General features: G+C 49.1%; 1 protein-coding gene across 2 annotated transcripts; it reads right to left on the bottom strand.

Moving 5' to 3' along the window:
- Positions 1-1,773: 1,773 nt before the first annotated feature.
- Positions 1,774-12,085, bottom strand: LOC117092366 (cytochrome c oxidase subunit 6B1). Of its 2 annotated transcripts, none has more exons than XM_033225782.1 (4): positions 11,910-12,085; positions 8,986-9,105; positions 5,285-5,385; positions 1,774-1,962 (listed from the first exon to the last, which is right to left on the bottom strand). In XM_033225782.1, exons 2-4 carry the CDS (start codon positions 9,092-9,094, stop codon positions 1,909-1,911), a joined length of 264 nt encoding a protein of 87 aa, XP_033081673.1. In that variant the 5' UTR covers positions 9,095-9,105; positions 11,910-12,085; the 3' UTR covers positions 1,774-1,908. The 2 variants fall into 2 exon arrangements, with proteins under 2 accessions (XP_033081673.1, XP_033081674.1); XM_033225783.1 differs by lacking the exon at positions 11,910-12,085 and adding an exon at positions 10,862-10,916.
- Positions 12,086-13,338: the final 1,253 nt, after the last annotated feature.

Raw genomic sequence — 13,338 nt, 5'->3', positions numbered from 1 at the left:
GAAATTTTCATTGTGTTGGCTGGGCACGGTGGGGCTTATGCCTGTAATCCCAGCACTTTGGGAGGCCAAGGTGGATGGATTACCTGAGGTCAGGAGTTCAAGACTAGTCTGGCCAACATGGTAAAACTACTCTCTAAATCTCTACTAAAAATACAAAAAAATTTTTAGCTGGGTGTGGTGGCGGGCGCCTGTAATCCCAGCTTCTTGGGAGGCTGAGGCAGAATTGCTTGAACCGGGAGGTGGAGGTTCCAGTGAACAGAGATCACATCACTGCACTCCAGTATGGACAACAGAGCAAGACTCTGTCTCAAAAAAAATTTTTTTTGGCTGGGCGCGGTGGCTCAAGCCCGTAATCCCAGCACTTTGGGAGGCCGAGACAGGCGGATCACGAGGTCAGGAGATCGAGACCATCCTGGCTAACACAGTGAAACCCCGTCTCTACTAAAAAATACAAAAAATGAGCTGGGCGAGGTGACGGGCGCCTGTAGTCCCAGCTACTCGGGAGGCTGAGGCAGGAGAATGGCGTAAAGCCGGGAGGCGGGGCTTGCAGTGAGCTGAGATCCGGCCACTGCACTCCAGCCTGGGCGACAGAGCGAGACTCTGTCTCCAAAAAAAAAAAAAAAATTTTTTCATGGTGTTTAAGTTCTTTGCTACTTCCGACCCACGTCATAACCTCCTCCCACGATCCCTCAAGCTCCCTGTGTGTGCACTAAGATCCTGTTTACAGCTGCTTTTTTTTTTTTTTGAGACGGACTTTCGCTCTTGTTGCCCAGGCTGGAGTACAATGGCGCAATCTCGGGTCACAGCAACCTCCGCCTTCTGGGTTCAAGCGATTCTCCTGCCTTAGCATCCAGAGTAGCTGGGGTTACAGGCATGCACCACCACGCCTGGCTAATTTTGTATTTTTAGTAGACACGGGGTTTCTCCATGTTGGTCAGGCTGTTCTCGAACTCCCAACCTCAGGTTATCTGGCCGCCTCGGTCTCCCAAAGTGCTGGCATTACAGGTATGAGCCACCGTGCCCAGCTCCTACAGCCACTTTTCCTCATGAGCAGCTATTTCACAAGATCTATCTCCGGGGCCATTTTTCTTCATACAAGAATCATCTCTGCTCATGTGAACGCATCAGACAAGTTTGTCACCATTTGAAGTTTATTTTTGTTTTTTGGGATGGAGTCTCACTCTGTCGCCCAGACTGGAGTACAGTGGTGTAATCTCAGCTCACTGCAACCTCCACCTCCCAGGTTCAAGTGATTGTCCTGCCTCAGCTTCCCTAGTAGCTGGGATTACAGGCATGCACCACCACACCTGGCCAATTTTTGTATTTTTAGAAGAGATGGGTTTCACCACCTTGGCCAGGCTGGTTTTGAATTCCTGACCTCGTGACCCACTCGCCTGGGCCTCCCAAAGTGCTAGGGTTACAGGTGTGAGCCACTGCACCCCGGTCATTTGAAAGGTTTTCAGGACACACCAGTTCAGCCACGAGAATGCTCCAGCTGGTCATGCTGGCTAGGTCCCTGTTGACAAGTCTGTTGGGGATATTCTGGGCTGTTATTGTGTGGCAATTATTTTGGGGATACCATGAAGAACAGCTCTCAATTTGGCCTTTTTTTTTTTTTTGAGACGGAGTCTCGCTCTGTCATCCAAAACAATTAAATTAAATTAAAAAAATAAAAACAAAACAGAAAAAATACTCACTCAAGCCCCTCCCTGGTCAGGGCACTGATTCCAGCCCAGCTTCTTGCCACTGCCTAGCCCATTCACACGCACGGTCTCACTTTTCCAATGAGTTTTTATTAGCAGGTAAGTCATGATTTAGGATCCCGGAGTGGGGATCACTAGGTACTAGGTCCCCCTTCACCATCCTGGGAGAAGGACAGAGGACAGAGGACAGGGAGGTCCAGCCAGTTCAGATCTTCCCGGGAAATGTGCCTTCAGCCCGTTGCTCGTCCCAGTCTGTGACCTGTGGAAAGACAGTGTTATTCCTCCCGCGGTAGGGAAACCCAATGCGGGGGCTTCTTATCTTCCTCACTTTGCCCACCTGTTTGTTCAACCAATATCCACAGGGACCTGCTGTGTGCCAACCTCTATTCCAGGGGCTGGGGAATCAGCAGTGACCCCAAAAGACAGAAATCACTGTTCTGAACAAGCTGACGTGCTGGGAGGAGAGTAATGGGCAGCAGGAAAACCCCAGGCCTGCTGCAGAGCTGTCGATGGGGAGATCTGTCACTGTACAGAGCTGTCGATGGGGAGATCTGTCACTGTACAGAGCTGTCGATGGGGAGATCTGTCACTGTACAGAGCTGTCGATGGGGAGATCTGTCACTGTACAGAGCTCCAAGGGTGGGCCCTGCTTTGAAAACCTCATGTCAACACTATGCTGTTTGTCCAAATAGGGGAGATGGAATAGCAGGCAGCTGTGAAAAAAAAAAAACGAGGCTGATTTATGTTCCCGCATAAATGGATGGATCTTCAAGATATACAGTCAAGTGCAAAAAAGGTGCCAAACAGAATACACAGTGCAATCCCACCACTGACCACAGGCAATGCTTAGTATAAATGATGATAGAGGCCGGGTGTGGTGACTCATGACTCACGCCTGTCATCCCAGTACTTTGCGGGGCCAATGTAGGAGGACTGCTTGGGCTCAGGAGTTTGGGACCAACCTGGACAACACAGCAAGACCCCCATCTCTACAAAAAATAAAAAAACAAGCTGGGCATGGTGGCCCAGCACTTTGGGAGGTGGAGGTGGAAGGATCGCTTGAGGCCAGGAGTTTGAGACCAGCCTGGTGAACGTGGCAAAACCCTGTCTCTACAAAAGATACAAAACTTAGCCAGGCATGGTGGCATGCACCTGTAGTCCCAGCTACTAGGGAGGCTGAGGTGGGAGAACTGCCTGAACCCAGGAGTTCGAGGCTGCAGTGAGCTGTGATGCTACCATTGCACACTGCACTCCAGCCTGAGTGACAGAGCAAGACTGTCTCTCTAAAAACAAAAATAAAAATAAAAAAAAGACGAAAAGGCCCATATAAGGCCTATGTCAAATTAACACTCCCTGAAAGTGACACTCTACTCTGTGGACCTCACAGGCAATTACAAGCATAAACCTTTTTATATACATCACGCGCTCACAGTTTATGCTATAAGGCAGGGGTCCCTGAGCCCCAACCAGGTACTGGTCTGTGGCCTGTTAGGAACTGGGCCACACAGCTGGAAGTGAGTGGCAGGCAAGCGAGAGAAGCTTCAACTATATTTACAAGCACTCCCTAAGGCTCACATTACTGCCCGAGCTCCACCTCCTGTCAGATCAGTGGCAGCATTAGATTCTCACAGGAGTGTGAACCCTATTGTGAACTGCACATGCGAGGGATCTAGGCTGTGCGCTCCTCATGAGAATCTAATGCCTGATGATCTGTCACTGTCTCCCATCACCCCCAGATGGGACCATCTCGTTGGAGGAAAACAAGCTCAGGGCTCCCATGATTCTACAGTATGGTGAGTTGTATAATTATTATATATTTTAATAATAATATAAATAAAGTGGACAATAAATGTAATATGCTGGACTCATCCTTACACCATCCCCAACCCTGTCTGTGGAAAAACTGTCTTCCATGAAACCCGTCCCTGGTGCCAAAAAGGGTGAGGACCACTGGTGCAAGGAACAGTGGATGAAAGCATGGACAACGGAGAGACTGAATCTGAATCCCTGCTCCATCACTTCCGAGCTGTGTGACCTTGGGCAAGTTACTCAACCTTTCTGGGCCTCAGTTTCCAATTCTGTAAAATAAGGATACTAACAATAGTACCTACCTCATACGGTTGTTTTAGCATATTGACCTCATGTGATGTAAAGTGCTAACATGGCCGGGCGCGGTGGCTCACGCCTGTAATCCCAGCACTTTGGAAGGCCGAAGCAGGTGGATCACCTGAGGTCAGGAGTTTGAGACCAGCCTGGCCAACATGGTGAAACTCTGTCTCCACTAAAAATACAAAAATCAGCTGGGCGTGGTGGCAGGCGCCTGTAATCCCAGATACTCGGGAGGCTGAGGCAGGATAATTGCCTGAACCCGGGAGATGGAGGTTGCAGTGAGCTGAGATTGCACCACTGCACTCCAGCCTGGGAGACAGAGCAGCAAGACTCCATCTCAAAAAAAAAAAAAAAAATGCTAACAACGTAGCTGGCCCATAATAAGTGCCATCAGTGTATTCCTACTTTATTTACATACACACACCACACCATAAAAACTCCATCCTTGCAGATTGACTCCTACTATATAGATTGTTCTGCAACTTGCTTTTCCTGTGTCTTTTTTTTTTTTTTTTTTTTTGAGACGGAGTCTTGCTCTGTCGCCGGGGCTGGAGTGCAGTGGCCGGATCTCAGCTCACTGCAAGCTCCACCTCCCGGGTTCACGCCATTCTCCTGCCTCAGCCTCCCGAGTAGCTGGGACTACAGACGCCCGCCACCTCGCCCGGCTAGTTTTTTGTATTTTTTAGTAGAGACGGGGTTTCACAGTGTTCGCCAGGATGGTCTCGATCTCCTGACCTCGTGATCCGCCCGTCTCGGCCTCCCAAAGTGCTGGGATTACAGGCTTGAGCCACCGCGCCCGGCCGCTTTTCCTGTGTCTTAGCATTCTTTCCGTGTGCCAGCATGTAGATCACCACAGTCTCCATAAAGACTATCAAGATAAATGTTTTAAGTTGGGTTATTTCCAAACATTCCCCATTACAAACAACTCTGCAATGGGCATCTTTGTACATGAAGATTTTTGTAGCATGCCTAGATGTAGAATTGCCAAGTTAAAGAAGGGTAATTTTTTTTATTTTGAAAGATTCAGCTGGGTGCAGTAGCTCACGCCTATAATCCCAGCACTTTGGGAAGCTGAGGCAGGCAGACTGCTTTGAGCTTAGGAGTTCGAGACCAGTCTGGGCAACATGGTGAAACCCCATTTCTACAAAAAAAAATACAAACATTGGGCCAGGTGTGGTGGCTCATGCCTGTAGTCCCAGCTATTCAGGAGGCTGAGGCAGGAGAATCACTTGAATCCAGGAGGCGGAGGTTACAGTGAGCCGAGATCATGCTACTGCACTCCAGACTGGGCAACAGCATAAGACTCAAGAAAGAAAAGAAAAGAAAGAAAGGAAAGAAAGAAAGAGAGAAAGAGTGGGAGAGGGAGAGGGAGACAGGGAGAGAAGGAGAGAAGGACAGAGTGAGAGAAGGAGGGAGGGGGAGGGAGAGAGGGAAAGAGAGGGCTCCCAAGGGCCCTGGTAGGAGGCACATACCCAGGATGTGGGGCAAAGGGACTGGTACACACGCTGGTACCATTCGCACACAGAGACATTGCCTCCTTTAGCGGTCATTGCCTTCTGACAGCGGTGGAAGTCTGTGAAGAAAGGGGTTCAGGTCATCCCAGATCAAGAGCTGGAACACATTTTTTTTTTTTTTTTTTTTTTTTTTTTTTTTTTTTTTTTTTGTTGAGACAGAGTCTCGCTCTGTCGCCCAGGCTGGAGTGCAGTGGCCGGATCTCAGCTCACTGCAAGCTCCGCCTCCCGGGTTTACGCCATTCTCTCGCCTCAGCCTTCCAAGTAGCTGGGACTACAGGCGCCCGCCATCTCGCCCGGCTAATTTTTTGTATTTTTTTTAGTAGAGACGGGGTTTCACCGTGTTAGCCAGGATGGTCTCGATCTCCTGACCTCGTGATCCGCCCGTCTCGGCCTCCCAAAGTGCTGGGATTACAGGCTTGAGCCACCGCGCCCGGCCTGGAACACATTTTTTTTTTTTTTTTTGAGGTAGGGTCTCGCTCTGTCACTCAGGCTGGAGTGCAATGGTGTGACCTTGGCTCACTGCAACCTCTACCTCCTCCCAGGTTCAAGTGATTCTCCTGCCTCAGCCTCTCGAGTAGCTGGGATTTCAGGCGCCTGCCACCATGCCCGGCTAATTTTTTGTATTTTTAGTAGAGACAGGGTTTTGCCATGTTGGCCAGGCTGGTCTTGATCTGCCCGCCTTGGCCTTCCAAAGTGCTAGGATTACAGGTGGGAGTCACCGCATCCAGCAAAATTACATTTATAAAGATGTTTATAGCCACACCATTTGAAAGAACTCCAAAATGAAAATCACACAAGTGTCCAGGCGTAGAATAAATTGTAGAAAACTGGACAGCAATGAAAATGAACAAGCTATATGCCACAGCATGTATAGATCTGAGAAGGTATTCGAATGAAAAAATCCAAACACAAAAGAATACACACGGTATTTATAAAGTTCACAAAGAGGTGAATCTAAACACGGTGGTAGCTGGACGTGGTGGCTCACACCTGTAATCCCAGCACTTTGGGAAGCCGAGGCAGGTGGATCACTTGAGGTTAGGAGTTCGAGACCAGCCTGGACAACATGGTGAAGCCCTGTCTCTATTAAAAATACAAACAATTGGCCAGGCATGGTGGCTCACGCCTGTAATCTCAGCACTTTGGGAGGCTGAGGCAGGCGGATCACGAAGTCAGGAGATTGAGACCAGCCTGGCCAACATGGTGAAACCCCGTCTCTACTAAAAACACAAAAAATTAGCCGGGTGTGGTAGCACGCGCCTGTAGTCCCAGCTACTCAGGAGGCTGAGGCAGGAGAATTGCTTAAACCCAGGAGGTGGAGGTTGCAGTGAGCTGAGATTGCACCACTGCACTCCAATCTGGGCAACAGAGTGAGACTCTGTCTCAAAAAAAAAAAAAAAAAAAAAAACTTGGCCAGGCACAGTGGCTCACGCTTGTAATCTCAGCACTTTGGGAGGCTGACACGGGTGGATCACGAGGTCAGGAGTTTCAGACCAGCCTGGCCAAGATGGTAAAACTCTGTCTCTACTAAAATTAAAAAAATAAAAATAAATTAGCCAGGCATGGTGGCAGGTGCCTGTAATCCCAGTTACTCAGGAGGCTGAGGCAGAGAATTGCTTGAAGCTGGGAGGCGAAGGCTGCAGTGAGCCAAGATGGCACCACTGTACTCCACCCTGGGCAACAAAGCCAGACTCCATCTCAAAAAAAAAAAGCCACGTGCAGTGGCTCACGCCTGTAATCCCAGCACTTTGGGAGGCCGAGGCAGGTGGACCACGAGGTCAGGAGATCAAGACCATACTGGCTAACATGGTGAAACCCCATCTCTACTAAAAATAAAAAAAAATTAGCCGGACGTGGTGGCGGGTGCTTATAGTCCCAGCTACTAGGGAGGTTGAGGCAGGAGAATGGCGTGAACCTGAGAGGCGGAGCTTGCAGTGAGCCGAGATCACGCCACTGCACTCCAGCCTGGGCGACAGAGCGAGACTCCGTCTCAAAAAAAAAATTAGCTGGGTGTGGTGGCGGGTGCCTATAATCCCAGCTACTCAGGAGGTTGAGGCAGGAGAATCACTTGAACCCGGGAGGCAGAGGTTGCAGAGAGCTGAGATCATGCCACTGCACTCCACCCTGGGCAACGAGAAAGAAACTCCATCAATAACATAACAACATAACATAACATACATAACATATATACAATACAATACAATACAATAAAAAACATGGTGGTAAAAAACAAAGATGTGAGGCCTTGTGCAGTGGCTCACGCCAGTAATTCCAGCACTTTGGGAGGCCGAGGCGGGTGGATCACCTGAGGTCAGGAGTTCAAGACCAGCCTCATCAACATGGTGAAACCTAGTCTTTACTAAAAACAAAAAACACAAAAAATTAGCTGGGCATGGTGGTGGGTGCCTGTAATCCCAGCTACTCATGAGGCTGAGACAGGAGAATCGTTTGAGCCCAGGAGGCGGGGGAGGTTACAGTGAGCCAAGATTGTGACATTGCACTCCAGCCTGGGCAACAACAGCAAAAAACTCAGTCTCAAAAACAAACAAACAAAAAACAAAGAAAAACAAAGATGTGATCACTCCCAGTTAGTGGGGTCACTTCTCTACTGGGGAGAGCAGGATGTTGTGTTCCAGACAGGACATGAAGAAGGCAGGGAGGCCAGGCACAGTGGCTCATGTCTACAATCCCAGCACTTTGGGAAGCTGAGGCAGGCAGATCACCTGAGGTCAGGAGTTCAACACCAGCCTGACCAACATGGAGAAACCCCATCTCTACTAAAAAAACAAAATTAGCCGGGCGTGGTGGCACATGCCTGTAATTCCAGCTACTAGGGAGGCTGAGGCAGGAGAATCGCTTGAACCTAGGAGGCAGAGGTTGCAGTGAGCCAAGATCGTTCCATTGCACTCCAGCCTGGGCAACAAGAGCGAAACTCTGTCTCAAAAAAACAAAAGAAAGAAAGAAAGAAAGAAAGAAGGTAGGGAGATAAGAGTGTGGGCAATGTCTGCTTTTCTATATAGGTTATGGTTGCACAAGGGGTTCACTTTAGAATTATTCATTTAGCTGTATATGTTTGTTATGTGCTTTCTGTACATATTACACTACACACACACATACAGCTTAAAAAAAAAAATCATTGTAGGGGCCAGGCACAGTAGCTCACACCTATAATCCCAACACTTTGGGAAGCTGAGGCAGGAAGATTGCATGAAGTCAAGAGTTTGAGATCAGCCTGGGTAACAAAGCGAGACCTCTTCTCTACAAAAAAATTAGCCAAGTGCAGCAGTGTGGGCCTGTGGTCCCAGCTACTCGAGAGGCTGAGGTAGGAGGACCTCTTGAGCCCAGGAGGTTGAGGCTGCAGTGAGCTATGACTGCAACGCTGCACTCCAGCCTAGGTGACAGTGAGACCCCATCTCTGGAAAACAACAACAACAACACATAATAATAATAATAAATTTAAATTAAAAAAAAAAAATCAGTGCAGGAACTAAAGTTTGTAACCCTAGCCTGGACCTCAACAGCAAGGTGATGAGAGGTATGGGCCTTCCAGAGTAAGGATGTTCAGAACAAAAGGGAGGACGCTGGGGTGGATGAGTCCTCTAGGAAGAGGCAAGCGGTGAGTGACTCGAGGTATGTGGCCAGGGAAAGGTCCTCCTTACCCAGGTAGTTCTGCCAGCAGTTCCTGGTCTGGTTCTGGTTGGGGAAGCGGCTGTCAAAAGGGGCAGTCTTGTAGTTCTTGATTTTGGTCTCAATGTCTTCTTCTGCCATGGTGCTGAATCCTGGAGGCGAAAGGAGTGGGTGTTGGCAGGGGCCCCAGGGCCCCTGAGCAAGCCAGACTACCCAGGATCAATGGAAGAGGGCAGGCACAGAAGAATGGGCTGAGTGTGAACAAGTTCCTGCCTCTCAGCATACACAGAGATGAGGGGCAGGGCGAATTCACACATCTGAATGTGGCAGTCACGGCAGGGTTGGGATACAATTCCTCAGCAAAATCAAGCCTGGTCCCCAAATAACATGAGCTAACACTCACTGAGTGCTTACTACATGCCAGGCGCTGTTCTACACACATTACTCCTACTTTACTCTAAAAGGTAGGAACTATTACTATCACCATTGCCCAGATGAGGAACGAACAGGGTGTCTAAGTGACTTCCTAAGGTTAAAGGGCATAAATATAAATGGTGGGCTGCCTCCGTTGTTGGCATAATCTACACTGCAAAGATTCTTATTCTTTTTGGTGCCACAAACTCCTCAGCAGTCTGATGAATCCCATAAACCTCTCGCTGAATATTCTTTTTTTGAGACAGAGTCTTGCTCTGTCACCTAGGCTGGAGGGCAGTGGTACGATCTAGGCTCACGAACCTCCGCCTCCCAGGTTCAAGCAATTCTGTTGCCTCAGCCTCCTGAATAGCTGAGATTACAGGCGCCCGCCACCATGCCCTGCTAATTTTTTTGTATTTTTAGTAGAGACAAGGTTTTACCATGTTGGTCAGACTGGTGTCGAACTCCTGATCTCAAATGATCTGCCTGGCTTGGCCTCTCAAAATGTTGAGATTACAGGTGGGAGCCACCAAACCCGGCCTGAATATGTTTAAATGTATTTTAAAATTGCATAGGTTCCATGAGTACACGAAGAAGAGAAAAAAACCTGCACAGCATCACAAAGAAAACCAGTTATATCCAGCTGAGGATTAAGGAATACAATTTTTGCTGGGTGCAGTGGCTCATGCCTGTAATCCTAGCACTTTGTGAGGCCGGGGTGGGGGGGATGGATCACCTGAGGTCAAGAGTTCAAGACCAGCCTGGCCAACATGGTGAAATCCTATCTCTGCTAAAAATACAAAAATTAGCTCGCGTGGAGAGCAGTGGCGTGATCTCAGCTCACTGCAACCTCCACCACCTGGGTTCAATCCCAGCTACTCTGGATGTTGAGGCAAGAGAATCGCTTGAACCCAGGAGGCGGAGGTTGCAGTGAGCCGAGATTGTGCCAGTGCACTCCAACCTGGGCAACAAAGCAAAAACACTGTCTCAAAAAAAAAAAAAAAAGAATACAATTTTGAAGTCATCATAAATGAATATAGTACTTTGTGACATTTGCAGTTATAATGTGATATAAGAATATCTGTGATTTTGGGTGGGCCACAGTGGTTCACACCTGTAATCACAGCATTTTGGGACGCTGAGGTGGGAGGATCACTTGAGCCCAAGAGTTCAAGACCATCCTGGGCAACATGGTGAAACCCCACCTCATCTCTACAAAACAATATTAAAATTGGCTGGGAGCGGTGGCTCACGCCTGTAATACCAGCACTTTGGGAGGCTGAGGTGGGCAGATCGCCTCAGGTCAAGAGTTCGAGACCAGCCTGGCCAACATGGTAAAACCCTGTCTCTACTAAAAATACAAAAAATTAGCTGGGGGTGGTGGCATGTACCTGTAATCCCAGCTACTCAGGAGGCAAGACCTTGTCTCAAAAATTAAATTAAATTAAATTAAATTAAATTAAATTAAAATTAGCCAGGTGTGGTGGCACATGCCTGTAGTTCCAGCTACTGAGGCAGGATCGCTTGCGCAGAGAAGCAGAGGTTGCAGTGAGCCGAGATTTATCCACTGCAAGCCAGCCTGGGTGACACAGAGACCCTGTCTCAAAAAAGGAGAAAAAAGTAAAAAAAGGAATATATATGATTTTGATTGCTAACAAAATCACAACTGCTGCTAGTACGACCAAGGTTGTTGCCTCAAAAGGTTAGTAAAAACACAGATGTAATTCCACCCCCCACCCCAATTCAAGTACTAGCATTCCTTGAATTCTACCAACTCTACGGACCCAGGGTTAAAAACCTTTAATATAATGTCTCTGAAGAAATGACAGTGTTCGTCGGGAACCTGAGAGAAAGTGTCTACTATATTCCAGTGAATCCTAGGAGTCGTGGGGCTATACAGAGACTTGCAGAGCAGTGTCAGATTCAAGCGACCAAGGTGGTGGTGGGGGTCTGGAGCACTAAAACGGTCTTTCGGTGGGGAGGTGGGGTGTAAAACACCAGCTGCTGGGGCACAGACGCAATCGGTAGGATCGTTACCGGCGAGATCTCGACCCGGTATCTGAGGATGAGGGTGCATCGGAAATGACGCTGCAGCCCCTCCAACGTCCAAAAGGGAAGATGGACTGGACACCAGGGAGCCAGGCTGCGGCCCAGGCAAGCCGCGGGAGGCCACGCCTGTGAATTGGCCGTGAAGAGTCCTGGAGGACAAACTCCTGGGTCAAATCCTGTTCGCTGTGTAGGCTCAGCTAGGTCGCTTGGTATCTCTGAGCCTGTTTACTTACAAAAGGGGATAATCGCAGGCCCTCTCTCACAGTGCTGCTGAGAGAGTTAAATGAATTAATTAAAGTTGTTTGGGATGTTGCTCGGAATCAAGGAAAAACCGTATCACTGTTAGACCTTACGATGAACAGAACAGGGCCCCGGGGCCCAGGGAGGCCGGACGCTGCCAGCCGGAAGCCTCAACCCGTTCTCAGGGAAGCTGGGGTCCGGCTCCTCGGCCCGCTAGACTGGGGTCCCAGGTTCCAGAACCCTCCACACTCACCTAAAGGCACCCCAGATGCAACTTGCAGCTCAATGTCACCCTCAGCAAAGATACCAGGGTCGGACAGGAAGCGGAACTATGACCAGCCGGAAGCTGAGCGAGGTGGGGACTAGGGGAGTCTTTCCAGAGGCTAGAGCTCCCTCGCAGGAGGAGGCCACCGAAGCCATTCAAGCCACGCCCAGCAAGAGAACTACGACTTTCTATTGAGCTGAATGCTTGTTCATCATCACTTCTGGCCCAATCGTGAGCTTGCGCGGCTGGGGCTCGGGCGCCTGTGATTACCGGGTCTTGTCCGAGAGAGCTTTATAGATCCCTGGGCTGGCTGGAGGGTGGGTGCGGGGAAAAATGTCCCAGCGAAACTACTTTTATTCATGCGAGAAATATTTATGAACGCTTTTTCTGTGTCGGGTATTTCTTTTCTTTAAAAAAATTTTTTCTTTTACTTAAATTTTTTTTTTTTTTTTTTTTTTTTTGAGAGGGAGTCTCGCTCTGTCGCCCCGGCTGGAGTGCAGTGGCGCGATCTCGGCTCACTGCAAGCTCCGCCTCCCGGGTTCTCGCCTTTCTCCCGCCTCAGCCTCCTGAGTAGCTGGGACTACAGGCGCCCGCCACCACGCCCGGCTAATTTTTTGTATTTTTAGTAGAGACGGGGTTTCACTGTGGTCTTGATCTGACCTCGTGATCCGCCCGCCTCGGCCTCCCAAAGTGCTGGGATTACAGGCGTGAGCCACCGCGACCGGCCCTTTTTAAATTTTTTGAGACAGGGTCTTACTGTATGGCCCAGGCTGAAGAGCAGTGGCTCGATCTCAGCTCACTGCAACCTCCACCACCTGGGTTCAAGCGATTCTCCCGCCCGAGCCTTCCGAGTAGCTAGGATTACAGGTGCGCGCCACTACTCCTGTATCCATATATATGCATTTTGTAGAGATGGGGGTCTTGCTATGTTACCCAGGCTGGACTCGAACTCCTGGTCTCAAGCGATCCTCCCTCCTCGGCCTTCCAAAGCGTTAGGATTACCGGCGTGACCCACTGTATTTGGCCATCAGGCACTTCTATAAGGGTTGAGAAAGCACGCTGCACAAAACACAGAAATCCCTACCCTTATAATATTAAATAATTACAGCGCCAATTGTTAGGGGATTGAAAACGAACCAATCTCTCCCCAGGTGTCACTCGTCAGGGTATTAGGAATGCCCAGATTTTACCTCCCTGCTGGTTACCATCTTTTCCCAAACCTCAGATTAACAAAGATTTGAGTGGCCAAGGGCTCAAGAACCAGTCTTGCTTCCCAGGCAGGTGGGGTTAGTAGTTAAAGCTTGGATCTATGAAGGGTCTGGCAGAAAGGATTCCATTTGGGACAATGGCTAACTCTGTCCTTCTGGCCACAGAGTTGTCCTTGTTTCTGATCTTTCTCTCACACCTGATAGCTGAC

This window comes from Trachypithecus francoisi, unplaced genomic scaffold (assembly GCF_009764315.1).
Source record: "Trachypithecus francoisi isolate TF-2019V2 unplaced genomic scaffold, Tfra_2.0 Lachesis_group12, whole genome shotgun sequence".
Lineage (NCBI taxonomy): Eukaryota > Metazoa > Chordata > Mammalia > Primates > Cercopithecidae > Trachypithecus > Trachypithecus francoisi.
The sequence above is the reverse complement of the archived record's forward strand: the minus strand, read 5'-3'. Positions and strand labels throughout refer to the sequence as shown.

Excerpts from the sequence above, each read along its gene's own strand:
- LOC117092366 (XM_033225782.1), bottom strand. The coding sequence starts at position 9,094 with ATGGCAGAAGAAGACATTGAGACCAAAATCAAGAACTACAAGACTGCC. Across the intron at positions 5,386-8,985 it reads CTGCTGGCAGAACTACCTGG|ACTTCCACCGCTGTCAGAAG; the intron begins GTAAGGAGGACC and ends CTTTCTTCACAG. Across the intron at positions 1,963-5,284 it reads CCCTTTGCCCCACATCCTGG|GTCACAGACTGGGACGAGCA; the intron begins GTATGTGCCTCC and ends GTCTTTCCACAG.